The sequence below is a fragment of the Prionailurus viverrinus genome, chromosome C1 (genome assembly GCF_022837055.1).
Source record: "Prionailurus viverrinus isolate Anna chromosome C1, UM_Priviv_1.0, whole genome shotgun sequence".
Classification (NCBI taxonomy): Eukaryota; Metazoa; Chordata; class Mammalia; order Carnivora; family Felidae; genus Prionailurus; species Prionailurus viverrinus.
In genome coordinates, this window is record NC_062568.1 from 91,166,599 (window position 1) to 91,186,562 (window position 19,964).

Consider the following 19,964-nt stretch of genomic DNA (forward strand, 5'->3'; position numbering starts at 1 on the left):
TTAGAATCACCAATAACAAAAAGGTGCCAGTTGTCAACATAGTCGTAAAGATGCTTTTGATTTATCACTGTCCAAAGGCTCATATATAGAAACAGCAGTAAAAAGAATCACAATGAGGGAAAAAGAAATCACAATGAGGGAAAAAGAAAATCACTACAGAACCACCAGAATAACTGTTGTAGGCAAGACCAACCAACATATAGTAAAAATAAATGGGCAAAAGGTTGAAGAAAACCAGAATATTTGCATACTTTCAAAATATTTTTTCCATTATAGAGAGAACAAGCAACTTCATAGTAAAGACACCTAGCAGACCCTACCTTAACCAAGAGATCAAGGTTAACACCATCAGGAATGAGACATATTGGTATCACACACCTCCTGATATGATACACTGAGAAGACCACATCGCTTCTGTGATATTCTTGCCAAAAATGCGTCATCTCAAACTAACCATGAGACAACATCAGTCAAATCCAAAGTGAGCAACAGTATACAAAAAGCCCAACGAGTACTCTTTCAAAGTGTTAAAACTGAATGACAATTAAGTTACTGAACAATTGTCCAGATTGGAAGAGATTAGGAGCCGTGGCAATTAAATGCAAGGTAGGTCCTGGATTGGATCCCAGAAGGGCAAAGGGATATTAGTGGAAAAAATGGTGAAGTCCAAATCGAGTTTGTAGTTTAGGTAACACTGGTTAATGTCTTAGCTTTGATTACCACAGTTTTGTAATGTGTTGCCATTAGGGGAAGCTGGATGAAGGATATACCCAAACTCTGTACTATTTTTGAAACTTTTCCATAAGACTAAAATTATTTCAAAACAGAAAGTAAATTCCAACAATTCCACTTGTAGGTATATGCCCCAAAGAATTAAAAGAACCTCGGCAGATACCTGTACACAAATGTTCGCAGCAGCATTATTCACAACAGACAAAAAGTGTAAACAACCCAAGTGTTCATTAACAGATGAACAAATATTTAAATGTGGTATATCTACACAATGGAATATCATCTGGCCGCTAAAAGGAATGGTATTCTGACACATGCTATGAACTCTAAAAACCTTAAGCTAAGTGAAACAAGCCAGTCACAAGAGAACAAATACTATATGATTTCACTTTGTAAGTTTAGAGAGACAGAAAATAGAAGAGAAGTTACCAGGGGCTGTGGGGAGGGGAGAATGGGGAGTTGTGCTTAATGAACACAGTTTCTGTTTAGAATGATGAGTAAGTTCTGCAGGTAGGTGGTGGCAATGGCTGCACAAGACTTTGAACATACTTAACACGAGTGAACTGTACACTTAAAATGGTTAAAATGCTAAGTTTTAAATTATGTATGTTTAATCCCAAAAAAAGGGGAAAAAAGAAACAAAATTACAAATAATTATTACAAGGTGGGCAGAAGAACTTCAGAGATTTCTTACACTTAAATTAAAATGTGGGCATGATTTATCAGCCCAAATTTTCTTTTTTTTTTTTTTTAATTTTTTCACATCTATTTATTTTTGAGAGAGAGAGAGAGAGCACGAGCAGGGGAAGGGCGGGGGGAGAGAGGGAGAGAGAGAGAGAGAGAGAGAGAGAGAGAGAGTGAAAATATGAATCCGAAGCAGGCTCCAGCCTCTGAGCTGTCAGCACAGACTCCGAGGCAGGGCTTGAAACCATGAATCGTGAGATCATGACCTGAGCTGAAGTTATCAGCCTAAGTTTTCTATCCCAAACTCCAAAGTTTCCAGAGAAGTCAGTTACATCTCTGTCAGTTACAGAGATTCCTAGATTGAGATGTTCTCACTGCCGCGGAACATCTTCTCGAATCTTTCCAAGAATCAGCTCTTCAGTGCCAGGTTGAACGCTCCTGGTCTGTGCCCTGGCCCCTCCCACAACACCTGGCACACAGGTGTGCAGTAGGTATTGCTGAGGAATGACTTCCCCAACAGGAACAACTCCTCAATGTGAAGAATTCAAATTTATTTTATTAGCAGAAGGAAAAGCAAGTATGCAAGACGACACACACACAGTTAACCCTTTTCAGAGGTTGTGTGGGCAACAGGTTCTTTTTGAGGATAATCTGTAGATCGCAAAAACCTATGGATCTCTTCCTCCCTCCCCTTTGGGACTGTCACCCTGACTGACAGGGAGGGTCAGAAAAGAGAACTCTCAAAATAATCAGCTCGGTGAATTGGTAAGATCTCTGACTGATCAAAAACAATAAGCATGGAAAATGCATTTCATGTTCTTTCTTTTTTTTTGGTGTGTGTGGTGGGGAGGTGTCAGAAGAATCTACCCAGAAAGGTTTAAAAGTAGCAGAAGTGAAAAACGCATGCTTTAATAACAGCGCTGCTGGGGTGCCTGGGTGGCTCAGTCGGTTAAACGTCTGACTTCGGCTCAGGTCACCATCTCATGGTTCGAGGGTTCAAGCCCTGCACCTCTGTACTGACAGCTCAGAGCCCGAATCCTGCTTTTGATTCTTTGTCTCCTTCTCTCTCTACCCCTCTCCCAATCACGCTCTGTTTCCTTCTCTCAAAAATAAGTAAACATATAAAAAAATTTAAAAATCTTAAAAAAAATAATAGTGCTGCTATATTGCATCTATGTCATGGGTTTCCACCTGTGTCATCCCCCAGTAGAAAGCCCCAAATGACAGGGGCAATCCAAGGACTCTAGCTCATAGAGGTTTCCTCCTCGTGAGCAGCCCACAGAGCCACAGAAATAATAAGAAAATCAATCTTACGGTTTCTTGCACACACCTGTTTCTGACTAGATACAGAAACACCCTGCTTGATAACTCACATGCTCTAAATGACTTGTTTATTGCCCCAAATCGAATCCAACTGCCTTCAGTGGTGATTCATCACCCACTATGGATTTTCAAGAGGATCTCTGAAAGCAATTCAAATAAGGCTTCTGCAAACAGTTCAAGCATCAGAACGGTGCCTCCTGATGGTGGCCTAAAATACCAGGCACATGACTTCAGTCTCTCAAGGTTGACAGTTAAGGACTCCACTGCCCACCCTTTATTCCCCACAGCCTATTGTGGGAGCTGGTTCTTCAAAAATACACATTAGACAGTTGATTTCTGTATTCAAAAAATTCTAAACATTCAGAAAGTCAGAGCTCAGTTACTTAGAAGGCTGGAGATGTCTGCGTGCCTTAGGAGAGGACTGAGGCAGAGTGGAAAGACGCCACAGTTCACAGAGGGACAGAATTGGATGCAAGTCCTGGCTGTCCCACCACCAAGTTAGGAGACAGCATCGGCCATTCCTCCCTGAGCCCCTGCCCATCCTCCGCCTCCTCCTTCCATCCAACTATGTCCAGTGAGGTTGATGATACCAACAGCCCAACGTTAGGGGACCTGAATGGGCTCCTAGCACTCAGTAAGTAGCTGGTATTCATATTGTTGAAAGTAGAATGATTGTTTTGATAGATGCTTACCTCTCTCAGTGTTGGCTTGCCAATGAAAAAGTCTGTGTTTTTGCTGCTTTTGGGTGGGCTGAACTTGGGATTCAGAAAAGCACATCCATTTGCGATGGCCTCCAGGGGAGCTGGGCCCTCATAAGGGAACCCGAGTCCAACAAACAACTGTAACACAGAAAAGCACACCACATATAAACACATCAGTCAGGACTGGCGTCCCTGGCTCACAGGGGGCTCTTCTGTGCTTCATTCCCATGTGGAAGGCCCAGAGACTCTGGAAGGTTCCCAGACCCTGGGCGGGGATGGGGGGTAGTGGTGGTGAAGAGAAGGCAGCTCACATCAGGAACTGCAAAACAGTACCAGAGTCCTTTACAGGATCATGAAGCTGCTCAGCTCATTATGTTCTCCTCCTTTGTAAAAACAAAAACAAAAAAACAAAAACAAAAGTGAAGAAATACGCGTGGAGGGGGCTGTGGGGGAGGTGGGCGGTTGAGGAGGTACGGAGGTGGGGGTATTAAAAGAATAAAAAACAACAACAAAAACCAAGACCCAACAATAATCTTTCTGTAACTCACCAGGAGACATGACTGGAAAAACACTTGCTTAACTAAACAGAAGGTTTCTTCATTGAAGCAAAGGAACAACAGGCCCTTTCAGTGATGCTGGGTGGAGGGACAGAAAGGTCACTTGGTGGTTTGATTACAGTTCAAACGGAGCTGCTTTAAAATGATGGTAGGTCAGTAAACACAGGTTTTCATAATGGGGTTTTCACTGGGGGACACCAACAACTTTGTTTTTATCTCCCCCCTCAGTCGAGGGGAGAGGGTGCTGAGTGGCTAAATGGGCAGCCAGCAGTCTGCTTTCCCAATGGCAGACAATAGATGGCGGCAAAAACACACTCTTCAAGTCCTTGCGCAAACTAGCTCAGAGCTGCTGGGACAAAGGGGCCTTGCTGCAGCTCCCTGGCAATGGTTCCTGGGTCCAAAAATGAAACGGCATCTCAGGGAAATGCCTCACTGCATCTCCCCCTCTCGGGACCTTTTACACTGCTGGAGGGCTGTAAACTATCGATGGCAGGGTCCAAGTCTGGGCTTGGTGAGATTTGAGATCTCCCTACCACACCAAGGAGCCAATGCTGAGATCACTCCAGCCTCCAAGGGCATATCAATCGCCAAAGGATAACTGGGCCCCAGGGTATCGTTCCTTCTGCCATCACTGAGGAACACCCACATAGCCAGGCCCCCCCGAGAGGGAAGGATATTGGTGAACTGGATATATTGCATGCCTGATTCTCCTTTCCTGGGGCCCTCTCCCCAACAATTCTATCTTTTGCAGCTGCTAAAATCAACTGTTACTTAGAATGGTTCTGTCTGGGGAGACTGGAGTCTAAGCTGCCAGGTTCCCTGGGCACCACTGAGAGATGCAGAAAGTATGTGCTGGGCACTCAATTCCAGGACTGAACACTGAGCTGGCACCTGCTGGGCATACAGGAGAATCACAGAGCCCCCACAGGAGTTTTTCTGGGACAAGAAACAAAATCCCAGGTTTTGTGGCTAGACTCCCTATCCTATGACTGTATGGTTTTTTGCACGAAACAGGGTAGTTAACTTTTTTTTTTTTTTTTTTTTGCTTGTTTTATCCTTTTGTTTCTTGTAAACCTTGACATGACCAAATATACCATCAGCGACATCCACTGGGTAAACTGGGGAGAGAGGCTTTGAGTGGCCAGCAGAGCTCCCACTATTGGCTGGGGGCATTTCCCCTTGGGCAGATCCACTGGAGACATGGAGGTGAGGAACACTTTGTTAGCAGGAGCCTGGAAGATAGAGGATTTAAGGGGCATTTCTACCATCATCTGGAGGCCCTTTTTCTGGATGTTCTTTATTCTTACTAAGTAGCTGAAAGGAGTGAGATTATCAAAGAGAACTTAAGCATACAGGGTGTGGCCTAAGCATGTGGCTCAGGGGTGGGAATGGGGGGCGGACGCCTGACAGCAGCAGGAGAAATGGAAGGCAAGAGTGGGAAGGACTAGTCCCAAGAGATCACAGCTTTGTTAAATATGAAGAATCCAGGGTTACCATCCTTCAGGCTTTTGAGCTCTGTGATCTGCTCCCTATCAGAATTTGGGAAAGATCTCCCCAGGGGAAAGATGACCTCTCTCAGGTGGTGGTTGGGTACAGGAAAGCACAGGGTTTCCAGATCCTTTTGACTCTGAGAAGAAAGGTGCTGGAACATGCAGACAGGGGTCTCTGTGGGTTTAGCCAGAGACCTGAGCCTACAGTGAGTCCTGACCTCTGAAAATCAGGGCCTGCCATAAAGTGCTGATACCTTCATCAACTCTAAATTGCAAAGAACTTGGGAGGAAATGCAGGAAGCACAATGACTGTCTATTTAAATAGAAAATCCTGGGAAAAAAATGTAATTAGCTCCTTCAGACCAACCAATCTGAACCCATTAATTAAAAGGATTTGAAGCTGTTGTTTAATGGACTTGAATGTGACCTAGGTTTAATGATATCTGAATAACAATTTGCACCATCTTTGCTGCCCTGCTGGCATCAAAATATCTCAGGACACATAAAGTAAACATTTTGGGCTAACTCTCCAAAGCCTCACAATTTTAGAATGAAGCTTAAGCAAATACCATACAATTTCTTGGCAACGAGTTTTCTCGTCACACTAATTAGGATTGCAGGAAATGCAAGACTTGGAAACACCAAAATAACAGTTCTTTGTCACTTCTGTCAATAAGCAATTTTTTCTTGCTTCCCGTGTACTCATTACCTGTGACGTTATAATGGAGCAGATGTATTAAGGTCAAATAACACACTTGAGGTTTGAATCACAAAAGCATAGGCAGAGAGAGTTTATCACCACCAAAGAACATCCCATAAACTTCTGAATGCCATGGCCTTGCCACACTGGTGCCTTTACCACAATAAATTTCCTTTCCCCTAGTCCCCAGCTTCCATTGTGCTCCCTACAGATATCTTTAGCATGGGGACAACAGACACACCATCAAGAATGCATTCAAGCACAGAGGCTTAACTTTTCAGGAGGAAACTGGGCATATTTTATTTATACTTCATCTGGCCTGCAGAAGCCCAGAATCTAATGAGGATATTCCAGATGACAGAACATCTTCACGGCTGCAACTCTGTCCCATCCGTAAGCATTTTTTTTTTTTTTTACATTTTTTAATGTTTACTTTTTTACATTTGAGAGAGAGACAGAGACACAGAGAGATCAAGCAGGGGAGGGGCAGAGAGAGAGAAGGAGACAGAATCTGAAGCAGGCTCCAGGCTCTGAGCTGTCAGCACAGAGCCCAACACCGGGCTCAACTCATGAGCCGTGAGATCATGACCTGAGTTGAAGTTGGACGCTCAATTGACTGAGCCGCCCAGGTGCCCTCAATAAGCAGTTCTAAATCCAGGTATTAAATGCTCTGAAATTAAGTTTTTGAAGTACTATTAAAAGAGAATGGGTGGAGCACTACAGATTTTATTCACAGCATAGGATTGGGACATTCCTACATGTTGACAAACGGTTCAGTAAAACCACTCAGTCTTATTACTCTGTGTGAAAGGAGAAACAATTGTTTTAAACCCTTAACTGGAGTAGTTAACATGGACTCCTTTCAACACGGATAAAGGTGGCTCATAGGAAGACTCTACATGGGTTTAGCCAGTTTCCAGTCACTCTTGATGGGGAACAGCAGGATAATCCAAAATAGAAGACACACTCTCAACATAAGCTTTTCTGACTAGTTTGAACTAGCTAAATTGGCGGAGTGGCTCGGGAGGGAGTTTGAGCAACGAATCAATCTCAGCTTATCCAATAAACTGAATATTGGCCCAGTGATCGGGACAATGCGGTAACTAACTGTACGGGGTCTAACTGCAGACCAAAGTTCAAATCCTGACCAGCTCACTTCCTAGTTCTGTAACTGAGGGAAAGCATTACCTGCCACTTCCTATGGATTATCGGAGGTCCATTTATAACATTCTCTCCAGCTATGGGACCGGAGTCAAGGTCACGCAAGCTCTCTACACTGTTTATTCATATGTAAAATGGTGAAAATAATAGTTACTTCACGGGGCAGGTGTGAGGCTTAAATGAGGTATTTCATGCACATGATGTATTTCAAGGTTTGGAACTGAAGTAAACGTTCACTGAACAGTAGTCCAAATTCAAAACCAGATTCAACTTCATGCAGCTGCATGTACGTGACCTTGTATTGTTTAGCTGGGGTTTAGGTGTGCCCGAGTTGTGGTTGTGGGTTTTACACAATGTTCAGCACCTGCATGCGTATTTACGAATTCTCACTGTTTCATAAAGTAGCTGGACTTTTTAGAAAAAAAGGGAGAGACGGCCATTAGAAGAGGAAGCAGACATGGTTTACAGTGACTGCCTCATGGAAAGACCAGTCCCATGAGCATGTATGACTGCTAAGCCTTACTCATTTATTCTTCATATAATGATTGGAAATCCCCGGATTTTTGGTAATAGGTATACATTTTATATCTTTAAAAAGAATCCATACAACAGCTGATTGTGGAGGAAATGTATTCTCCTGAGAGGTTATGCCTTCAAGTGGACTGAAGGGTCCTTTTCTGGACATGTGTCTTCTCTTTTGTACTTGATGATGAAGAAACAGAACAGTGGCCAAAATCTCTTCCATACAGGTTTGGTTACACCCTCTCATGGGCTGCCCAAGCCGCTAACCTAAACTACAAGAAGATTCTCTTGTGAAGAGGTAGAAAGGCAAAGGAGACAAGACAATGATATGTGTCAAGTATGTTTAAGTGCCCAAAGTTTGTCAGAGTCAGCTGCTATGTCAGAGGCTATCTCCTGGAGACCAGCTCACTGGGTAGACACCCAGATTATCCTTGTTTTCTAAGTAGCCTTTCAGAAATGAAACAGAACACAACCAGACACAAACCACAATATCAAAACCAAAAGTTCATACACTTCAGTCATTTGGAAACCCCAGTTCATAATCCAATGTGCTACAATTCACTATACATGCACTGACTTGGAGATGGAGATGGTGGTGGGGGGGGGGTAAGCAAATATTTGGGTAAATTGATAACTGTGGATGTTGTCCATCTTCCGCCATGACAGCATGAAATGTTTACCATTAGAAGGTGCGAGGCAGCACAACAGGCCTATTCACGTCACATTAAGGATGGGCTCTCATAGTACTGAGCACAGAGGACTTTCACGATAAGAGACAATTCATGGAGAAGGCACAGGTGGGGGTGAGAGAAAATGGCTGTCACTGCCATAATAAATCCCCACGGTCATGTGCACCATGATGACACAGATGCGCTGTGTTAAAATGTGGCTGATAATCAGTTCCTGTCCTCCAGGAGCAGGCTCATCCTCTTATATGAGTGGCTTCACAAGTCACGGTGCAACATTTTACACAACTAAATGGTTGAGCCTGCTTATAATATCCCAGAAGTTCTACATTGGTATTACTATTTTTTATTATTACTACCTCTACCTGTGCACTTTTTGCATTGCTATAGTCCCCAGTTTCCGTGCTGGTCTCCTCTACCATGCCTGTACGCTCGTCTTGGGCAAAACTCCTTAGTCATCCCTGTAGCAAGAATGCCTGGAATGAGGCCTGGAATGTATTCAGTAGGGAAAATGAGCAAAAGAATAAATACTAATAGATGAGATCTTTCCAGCAGTCATGTGTCTTCATGAGGATGAAGAGATGTTGAATGTTTTCGTGTGTATTTGAGTGTGGGGATGCACTTTTGTCTTGAAGTCAGAGCAAGTACTGAATCATCTCGCTACAACTGTGCAATTGTACATACATACGTGGGAGGGAAAGAGGGAGAGAGGATTACATGTGTATACAAAATGTTTTCCCCATCTGGCTGGAATAGGAATAACCTTAGATACTGGCCATAAGATGAAGCCTCCTTGACTGTCTGAGGGTGAGTATTCCAGCATCTGAGATGGAACGTGGACTGCTCTGTCAGTAAGTAAGCCCTTGGGCTCTCCCTCACAGGCGACACCTGTGTGATGTGTAGGCAATACCACGGAGAGGCAGGCGTGCAGTGTCAGAAGGACAGCGTCGCTTGCTGTGGAAGTCTTGGGAGATTTAGGTGCGTGATTCATGAGCAAAGCAAGAACTCAGTTTTTTGGGCATGGTCCCAAGATCCCAGATGGCTAATGGATTTCATCTTGACTCTTTCCTTCATTCTTTATATAATTATCTGAAAGCCTTCTACAAGCTAGGCACTGTTCTAGACATTGAAGATGTACTTGTAAACAGAACAAGCAAAGCCCCTCTGCCATCATGGAACTGCATGAGAGTCTGGTTCCAGGGGTGGTAGCCCTGGATTCTTGAGAGACTGGGCAACTATATCCAAGCTCATGGGAAAAGTCATGGTTGATGGGGGCGGGGGAGGTGGGTGCCAGAGCTGGGGATGGGATGGAAAAGGGACAGCATATACTGCATATCCCCCAATCCTGCCCAGGCTTCTAAGTGAGTTCCACAGCTAAGCTGATGAGCTGATAGATTAGGGAAACAGGTCATGACCCACCCAAGTGCTGGAGGGTGAATGGCCAGAGGTCTGGGTACCAAGGGTAACACCACAGACAGCAGTAGCTTTCCCTGCTTGTTTGCCACAGCCAGAATTTGCTCTCGGCTTTTACTGTAGAAAAATACGTTCTCTTGCGGCTCACTCCAAATGTGCCTCCAATCTAATACAGGATAGGAATGCTCCATACTATCAGGAGCTTCCCATGCTAAGACTGGGGAGAAGGTGGACATGAAGAGGCTAAAATTAGGAAGAAGAAAGAAATCACATCAAAAGCGATGAGGACTTAACCCCAAAATAAAAACATGCCACCCTGTGCTGGCTTCAACTGCACTCCCGGAGTCTGCTGGACTGAAAGCCTTGTCTATAGTCTGCCGATAAATAATTAATGCATCCAAATTTATATGCCTGTTAGAAGAGTCTTTTAGATTCAACAACTCCCTGGCTCTTTTAGCCCCTTTTTAGTGTCACACCAAATTCCTCCATCTTCATAGGCTCCCGGCAGCCGGACTCTGCTGATGACACATGGGCCCCTGTGGCATGCCAGGGAGAAATACTGCTGAGCAAAGGGTTTCCTGGGCCTGGGTGCAGGGCTTCAAAGACGTCTCATAAAGAAAAATAATAAGTGAGGAGCTGATTAAACATCAGTCAGTTCAGCCCGTCTCCAAACCTGAAGCAGCACCAGACTCGCTTTCCTCTCCAGTGAGCCCGAGGAGAGTGTGAATCCCATTCGTTCTACCGACATTTACTTCTCTGTGTCTCCAGTTCTCCACTTTCAACGTGGATTGGAATAAATCGCTTTTAAATTGCTCAGAGACACAGAGGAAGGAGTTAGAGGCAGAAAGGGTTATAAATGCAAAGCCTGACTGGTCTTTAGTGTCATTATTTCAAAGCCCAAGATCCATTCATTTTAGTGCCTGCTGCTGTGTTCTGGGTATAAGGGGAGTCTCGGCGACACAGCGCCTCATTTCCATCATATTTGCCAACTGTTTTAGCCATAATTCCACTCGGAGGGCTTTAATATATTCTAGTCAGACGAACAGGCAATACAAAATGGGATCAGTGACATCCTGTGAAGGCACCCGTTTTTCAAGGATAAATATATGCCCCTCACACTCAAAATTCGGTCTGCAGTCCTTGGTTGTTAGGCGGTCTCTGACATCACGGCCCGGATATTCCAAGCCTCTTCTCTTTTCCTCCCTGGGATATCAGCGGCCTCTGCTTCGGCCTATTCCCCATTCTCTGACAGGGTAAATGGATGGTAGGTAAGTCAGGGTTCTTTTAAAACTTCCAAGGCTGAGTAAGACATTCACGAGGCTGGGTTAATAGGAGTGCGCGAGACAGTAATGACACGCTGTTGAGAGCCAGCGTTGCCAAATGTAATTTTAAAGAGGCTCTAGCTTTTTCCACCAGCTGATGTGAGGAGAAGTAAAATGAGGCAAATGGCAAAAATAGCATTGCCACTAAAGGGCCCGGACATCCTCACGATTCTAAAATGTCATCCTGAGACAGAAAAAGAACAGAAAGCCAAGAGTGCAAAGTGGGGAACACACTTCACTCCGGGGTTGCCACACACGAGCATCAGACTACAGATGACCTTGTAAGGAAATGAAATCTTAATAAATACAAACCAGATCTTTGGCCAAGGAGATAAATAATTCATCCATCTATTTTATTCACGGCACCACACGAATGACTTAGAGATAGAAAGGATCAAATGCAGTTACATATGGAGAGACTGAGGCAGGAGGGAGATGCTTATTCTGTTGGGAAGGGAGTGTCCAATAAATGTTCTCCAGTTTGGGTGTTTATTCAGGAGGATGGTGCCTTGAGGGCCTAACAGACCTTTAATTTGCAATAAAAAAAAAAAATCATGCGTAAGGGTCACCCCGCCCAGGCAAAGTCAGTGACTGTGAGCAAGCCAAATGCTCTAGCCTACTTTCTGCTGTTTAAAATGAAGTTAACAGTACCTTCCCCATCTACGGCTTTGTTTGTGAGAATCAAACAAGGCAGCATATGTGAATATGCTCTCCCAAATCCAAGTATCATAAAATGATAAAAAGTCGCTATTAAGCCACAGAGCCTCTCACCCACTCAGCCTCCCTGCTACCTTAAAAATGAAAACACAGCCAGTCAGGGCCCAGAACTGAGAAAATCACTGTTGGTAATAAGCTGTCCCTATGCTTCAAGGCAGGGCTCACACTGGCTTTCTTACTCTTACATCCCTTGCACTAGGTCTGGCCCTTTAAGGCCAAACTCTGGTTTATTTGCAAGTCCCTAACATCATTTGGTACTTTCATGGCAGAATTACAGGCACCGGTTCAAAACAACGCATTCAGCATGTCACTAAAATAGACCTCGCTCAGTGGCTCCCCCGGCTGCCTGCATCATGGGGTCTGAAGCTGCCTACACCCTAGGGTCTATGCTTGGGACAACCAGCCCCTCAGCTCCTTACCAAAAGTTACCTTCCACTATTTCCCAGCAATAGAGCAGCTGGGTTACTTTGTGGCTCTCTCCTGAATGTGTCATCTCTGTCTCCACCACTTGACTCTCCTTCTTGTGTGTCCTCGGTATCACCTGCCCCCCACCCGCCAATTGTTCATCTCCCACATCTTTCACAGTGTCTTCCCTGCTCCCAGAGCCTGAAGAGACTCTTCCCCCATCTGAACTTCTTCAGGGTCCAGTACAAATCTGTGAATGAAGAGGTGCAAGAAAAGCCACTTGGTGGCCCGATTCCTTGAGCGATGTTGATTAAAGAGGTAGGGGAGCTGAGCACCCCAGGCTTACTGTGAAAGCTGCTTCTTTATCGCAAGGTCTGACCCTCAAGACAGGACCTTACCTTTTCTGTTTGCCACTGTATCCCCAGCCCCTCGCTTGATGCCTGGCACGGAGTAGGTCCTGGGTAAGCAGGCTTTCAACTGTAGCAACCTCTTTCCACAATTCACGAACTTTTAAGCTATAGCTGATCTAGAAAACCACTGCCCAGAAATGACTTCATAAGTTACTACAGCATTGAAAAGACAGCACGAGAGATTCTGATCCCGTTTTCAACACCAACAGAAACAACCAGTAAACATCACTGATGGATGTTTTAAAAATTCCTATAAACCTACCTTGGTTTCTCGGAGAAGAAACTGTAGGTCCCGCCCACTTAGGATGCCATGGTTTTTCACATAACTGGGAATATTCTTCGTGCTGGAGCCATAAACGGTCGCATGCACTTCCATGTACGTGTGAATAATGTCCAAGTAGATTTTCTTATTCTAAAGAGGGGACACAAGGGGAAGGCATTTTTTTCTTTCATCCTTTTAACAACCTGTCTCATAGCTGGAGGCCACAGAGATGGAGTTCGTAATATGGAAATTGTAGGAATTTGGCAATCTGACCCCCAATATTTCTTTTAAAAGTGATATGCCTGGATTTTGAGGGCAAACATAGTCATATTGCTGCTGTACAATTCTGTAAGGAAGAACAGAAAATATAGCAGTATATTACTGAATACCAATGATAGCTCAAGGCCAACTGTTTTTTTTTTTTTTTATCTTTTTAAAGTTTATTTATTTTGAGAGGGGAAAAGAGAGAGAGAGAGAAAGAGAGAGGGAGGGAGGGAGGGAGCACGAGTGGGGACGCGCAGAGAGAGGGAGAGAGAATCTTAGCAGGCTCCATGCTGTCAGTGGTTGATGCAGGATTCGAACCCACAAACTGTGAGATCATGACCTGAGCTGAAACCAAGAACTGGAGGCTTAGCCAACTGAGCCACCCAGGTGCCTCTCAAGGCCAAGAATTTTAAAGTATTATCCTCACTTTGTAAATTATCAGGGACCCAACACTTTGCATTTGGCTCGTCTGCCTTACGGAGGAGGATGTTTGGGGAAGGAAAGCCCAGAGAAGGCAGTCAGTTGGGCTGAAATATTTAGCTGGAGATGCTAAGCTGTCCCTGAGGAATGCAAACATCCCCAGCTCTTGCCAGCATTTCTAGTTATGATTAACGCATGTTGTCAGAACTGGATCCCACCTACTTCGGATTGGGGGGAAGATGAGAGTTTCCCACAATATACGTTGATTGGCTCGGTAGCTGGAGAGATCATGAGAATAGCCAGGTAGACAAAAATGGAAAAAAGACTAAATGTAAACTTTGATGAACCCTGAAACATTCAAAAGTAGTTTTATTTTTATTAGAAGCAAAACAAAACCTCTTTTCTGTACTGAATTTCGAGGCACATTTTCTAAATCAAAACCACCTGTGAGGCAGAAGTGACTTTCCCTTCCTCTTCACATTTCCGTGTGACTAAGACGCACAGGCTGGATTTGGTAGGTTGCTTTTTTTTTTTTTTTTAATTTGAAAAATTCAAGTTCTGTAATGTTTTCCAGTTGTATAAAAGTGGGACAAGTTTTTTTTCCCCCATTCTAAGCCCGTTTTCACACACTCCAGGAAAATGTATTAATAGCCAGTTTTATGAGTAAAGACTGCAAGGGATGTAGGCATGTGGCATCAGCAGCCACAGAGCTTGGAGACAGGCAAGGGGCTCTCATGGGGGGAGGGCAGCAGCACGTTTCTGCCTCCCCACAAAGTTCTGAGCTGGATTCAGGGTCTGCCCTCTGCCAGGCACTGCCCTGGTAGAGAAGATCACAAAGGACGCTCAATTTTGTGAGACGCAGGTCTCAAACCCCATTATCAAAAGTCTTCATGGCTGGAAAAACAAGTCTAGTTCCCATTCTCCATTTTATGCACCAAGATGATTTTGTTCTGAATCAACCAAGTCCATGCCTGCCCCCTAATGTACAAAGAAAGTGAACACGTGGACTGAAAGTTTAATTTTCATGCCATGTTTAGTATGGCTGGAAGATACTAAATTTATCACTTCAGAGATGTACACCCTTGAATTAATGCAGAGGTGACTAGAAACAGTTTTATAAACTATGGCTTCCTATTTGTAGGCTGAAACAAATTTAAGATCACCTCACTGACATAAATTACTTTGAGGGGTTCTATCATACAGTTCTTGTGCCACATGTACCTGGTAACTCCTGTCCCCACAAAACCCCTTCTCAGGGATCCCAACCTCATCCACAGCCCCTGGTAGGTGGGGACGAAATCTGGTGACCCTGCCCCCTGACACTGCTGACCAGCCCAGGGTGGGGTGTGCCTGACCCAAGGGGGACCCATCTCTAGGCTAGGCAGGAGCCTGGGGCAGTGTGGCCAGGCTCAGGAGGAGAAGCGGAGCCAATAGGAGCCTCTCTCAGGAGCTCAGAGTCTTGTTCACAGAGAGATCACTGCCAGATGGCTGTGGGCTATAGAGCCAAAAGGTCACTCAGTGCTGGAGTCTGGGTAATTATGATCCAGATACAAGTTCTGAGGAAGCCAGCCGCCAGTTTTGGGGGGTGGAAGTAGAAAGAGAACCAGATGAGAGCTGAAAGGAGGAAAGGGGAAGACTGAGCCAGACAGTTGGTAATAATAGGGACCTAGACATCACCCCTCTAAGCATGACACAGAGAGAGAGCAAGAAAGGGATAGGAGGAGGAAAGGAGATGATAAGATAGAGTGAGAAAAGAAAACAGAGAGACCCAGAAGAGAGAAAACCCGGTCCCAATCCATCCACAGCTGTTCCCTATCCTAAATTTCCCAGATCTTTCTGGATTCTTCCAGTAATAATAATAGCAGCTGCCCAAACGTTTCCCCACCCCACAGTTTGCTTAAGCTACTCTGGGTGGATTCTTATCATCCAAAAGGAGGCCGGTCAGGACATCTTGCTGGGCTTTTGTTCAGGGATTGGGCAGGCCAGGCCTCTCTCCTTTAAGCAAAAAGAGACATTTCCTTGTGAAAAGCCAGCTGCTAACTAGTGAAGATAGACCAAAGGCCCATGAACTAGGTCTGGCCAGCGGGTGACAAAGAAGAGTGAATGGCCCACTTGGTTCCTGTCCTGGAGAATCCTCACTGCAGACAGACACACGCAAGACTGGGATTCCTGGACCGAACGCCTGGGGAGTGAACAATATATAGGATACAACACATGTATCACCATCAATCCCAGAAGAGGTTGGGCCTCCTTGAAACACAACAAGGGGGCAAGCTCAGAAGCATGTGCAGGGGCTAATAATAAAGTCTGTGAATTTATTAACATTAAGGCCGGGTCAAATCACAAAGGAGAAATTACCTTCAGAGAGGTAGTTTCAGGAATGAGAACAAAATCAAACAGGTTATCAGAGGAAACAAATGTTTCCAACAGAACTCTAAGCTTTGAAGCTGACCTGACAGCTAGGTGATTCACCTCAAGCCTCTTGTTGCCGCCTGTCAAGAGTTGCGCAGAAATGTGCTGAGGGTGAATCACACCATGGGCTCCAGATAAAGGTGCAGGGGAGCCACTCACACACACCGCTCACTGCCTACTCTACTTTCTCACTCAGTCGGTGCTCATGCTACCGACGCTGCCCTGTGCATTCAGACAGGACAGAAGCTACAGTGTGAGATGCGGTGGGGGATCGTGGGGCCTGCTATGCTGAAGAGCATCCCAGAAGGACAGGGCCACTAGTTTCCTGGGAGGTGAGCCAGGGACAATGAGAATACAGAAGGGGGCAGGGCAAATAAAACTCCCCTCTTTCTCTCTTCTGCAGAGTATACCAAAGTAGAGTTCTTCCCTGCAAACCTTCCAGGAGCGCAGAGTGCCCAGGGACCACAATGCAATGTCTGTTCAGCAGGAGCCAACATGGCTGTCCGCTCCATCTTGTCACCATGAGCTTCTCCTGGCCTCGCTTCCCTCCTCCTCCACTCCTACAGCCTCTGGCCTTGCACCTCCTTCCCCAGTAAGGAATAATACTTGCATCTGCCTCAGGCCTTTTTTCTAGAGGCCCTGGGCTAAGACCTTAAGCCCCCAACCCTTCAATTTACTGTCCTCAGGGCTAGTTTCCAAGAATGAAGATTTAGTTCCCCTATATGAAGTTTTCAAAGGCTCTTCATGGCAGTGAAAGATCAACTTCTCAGCTATGCACACAGGCCTTTCACAATGTGGGCTTCTCCAAGCTTTCTAGCTTCATCTTCTGTTATTTCTTTTCCTTTGTGTCAGGTCTACCTACATTTGGCTCAGTCTTTGCTCCCAAACCTCTTCTGCTCTCCTGCATACATATCACCTGCCACTGCCTCGGCCTGAAACCCCCTTTCTTCTGGCCTCCTTTTCTCTCCTGGACTCCTCCCCATTCATCCTCTGCAAGATGGCAATCCCTGGGCTCACCCAGGTGAAGTTAGCTGCCACCTCCTCTGTGTCTTTAGTACTGTTAAATTAATGAAACAAGGAGGCCATTAGACTGAGGTGGCTCGAATGCCATGGTGGCCTACATAAGCTGAGCTGGCAAATGCCTCAAGGTTATGAAATAAAAACGCCAGAGACAACCAATCACAAACAGCCAACAAGGCTGTAAGCCATAGCCAATGAGATAATTTCCTTTCTCTGCTTCGCACCTCCTCTACGTAAGTCTTTCCCCAGCTACTGTCAGGGAAGTGCTCCTAACTGCATCAGGTTTGGAGCTGCCTGACTTTGATTTTTCTTCCAATAAACTCTTAACCTTTTTAATGTGCCTCAGTTTATCTTTTTAACAGTCACTTCCTGCTTGGCCTCTTTGGGCTGCTTTATCATTGTCTTCCCACCCAACAGGACTGTGAACTTCTCAAGGGCAGACACTGAAGACTCAGTGTGCAGGGGCCTGGCACAGAGCAGGAGCTCAGGAAGCAAGTACTGGCTGTATGAGAACACAGAGAAGACACACCGAGCACAATATTATTAATGGATCTCAGACTTAACTCTACCACTCGGTCCTGCCCACCTTCCCACCCTGCCTCAGAAGCCAGATTCTTCTTTCTGCAACAAAACCTTCTCCCAGCAAATGAGCTTAAGGTCCATGACTTTACCTAAGGGTGTATTTTAATGAAAATAAAATGAGAGGTACAAACCACACAAGCTGTATTTCAGAGACGAGCTGTCTTCCTTATAACCTAGCTCTCTCAGGAGTTTTGAGGTAGAAAGACAGGAGGGAGGAAGAGACGGAGACATTAAATAAAATAAAATAAAATAAAATAAAATAAAATAAAATAAAATAAAATAAAATAAAATAAAATAAAATAAAATAAAAAAACAGAACCCTACCTCATCAGCCTGTTCTGAAGTCTAAAATTCAACAAGGATGAACAATTCTTTTATTCCAAGATTAGAAGTTCTAAAATGCAAATCTGTGAATTTCAGCAGTGAAGTAGAAACAATTTGCATTATAGAATAATTAGATGTTACAGTCCTTGGCTCATTTATTGCAAGTAACCACCCAAGGTTAAGGTGTGTATTGGGTGTGTGTGTTGGGGAGGGGTGGTCCTTGCTAAGTCTCAGTCAGGCCTCCTAGAAGTCTGGAAGTCTCTGGGAAGTTAAGATTCTACAAACCTACCACCCTTGACCCCTTCTCTCTAAATCCTTACCTTTCCAGGAGAAAGGATGATGTTTAATAATTATAGTGGGAATAATAAGGGGAACCTTGCACTCTTGCCTCCAGCCTGGACTGTGGCCCACCTACGAGCCCATGGGCAAAACAAAAAGAAGGGAATTTTCTTCCTTTCACTGTGCCAGGCTCCACACTTATTCTTGACTGGACCTCATGTGGCATAAATTACAACTCATCCAGGGCAATGGGCGAGTAGTTGCATGTAAGCTGCACTCTGTAAGTATGATACCAGTGGTTCTAGAACCTACCTACCTCAGAGTTTTGGGTGGAGAATAAAGAATGGATGTGGAATGAGGGAAAGGGAAGACTATATTCACCAGTCCTTGACTTACTCTCTACTGTCTGGTTAGGTGAACATTTTGGTGTTTGGCCTAAAGAGGTGCTGAAATTTCGGAGATTTCTCAGAAGAAATTTAGACTTCTGTGGCTGAATGGGTAATGTGCAAAGAGCCATCAGCCCTGTTTTTGCTGATGGAACGAGGAATATGGGATAATATCATTTCCCAATTATACTAGACACCTTTTATATGTGCTGAGCTAGAATTGGGAATACAATGTACATGAAAGCTGTTTAAATATACACCTTTATTTAAAAATATATAGTGCTCACACTACCCCCACACCATAAAAAGGGACAAGCTAGAAATGAGTCCCAAGATGGCTAAAGCCTTCGCCTCCCAGCCCAACTGGAACCCAAGCCCGCCCCACCCCCAGACCTTTCTGTCTGAACCCAATGATTTGCTGGCACACTTCCCCATTTTCCCAGCACTTTCAGGTTTCAGGGATCTCTGCCTCAGCACGAGAGCTTTCCGCAATTTAACAAATGCCTCTTAAAGGGCTCTGGGGACCTGCCAGCCAGTTTTTGAAAACAATCAACTCTCCTTTCTACTATGGGAAGGGCAGGAGGTCTTCAAATTGTAAAGCTGGCTTCCCTCACATCCCCTCCCCCCCATGCAAATGCAGTCACTAAGGGATAATGATGCCCCTTACTCTGCTCTGATTGCTAAGGCCAAGAGCAACAAAGCCCACCAGCTATGCTACTGTGCTCAGAAAACAGGCTGATGGGTTGAAAACAGACCCTGCCACCCCTCCAGGTGTCAAAATGGAGGGAAAAGAAAACCAAGAGGCGGACTTGGCAAAACTGAACTTGCATTTTTTTTTTTTTTTTTAATAGAGCGTGCATGGGGTCAGTAAATTGTAGACTGAACGGAGGTGACCCAGGAGTCTCATCCACTGCTGACAGAGTGGAGGAGATGCGGTCCTGGTGGGTTTAGACCAGAGCCCAACAACCAGATGTGGTCTAAAAGCAGAGGACAAGTGGCCACTTGGCGGGACTGTCCTGTGTGTCTTCAGGGAAGGATTCAAAGAATCACGTTCGCACCGGTAGGCGGTGTAACAGGTGTGAACCTGGGCCTTCTCCTGCCAATTAAGTTGAGGTCCCAAAGGCCAGCAACCAAACAACAGGTACCAAGCACTCAAAGTACCACCACCCTGAAGGGGAGGAGGGAGGTCATC

General features: G+C 45.0%; 1 protein-coding gene across 7 annotated transcripts in view; it reads right to left on the reverse strand.

The window, feature by feature from the left end:
* MGAT5 (alpha-1,6-mannosylglycoprotein 6-beta-N-acetylglucosaminyltransferase) overlaps positions 1-19,964 on the reverse strand; it is a 334,676-nt gene that overhangs the window by 30,700 nt on the left and 284,012 nt on the right. For 6 of the 7 annotated variants that reach the window (XM_047869764.1, XM_047869763.1, XM_047869765.1 and 3 more), the window contains 2 exons: positions 13,086-13,235; positions 3,432-3,578 (listed from right to left, as the gene is read on the reverse strand). In XM_047869764.1, the coding sequence (XP_047725720.1) occupies positions 3,432-3,578; positions 13,086-13,235 (297 nt within the window). The remainder of the gene's footprint in view (positions 1-3,431; positions 3,579-13,085; positions 13,236-19,964) is intronic. The other variant, XM_047869769.1, reaches the window with a different exon arrangement.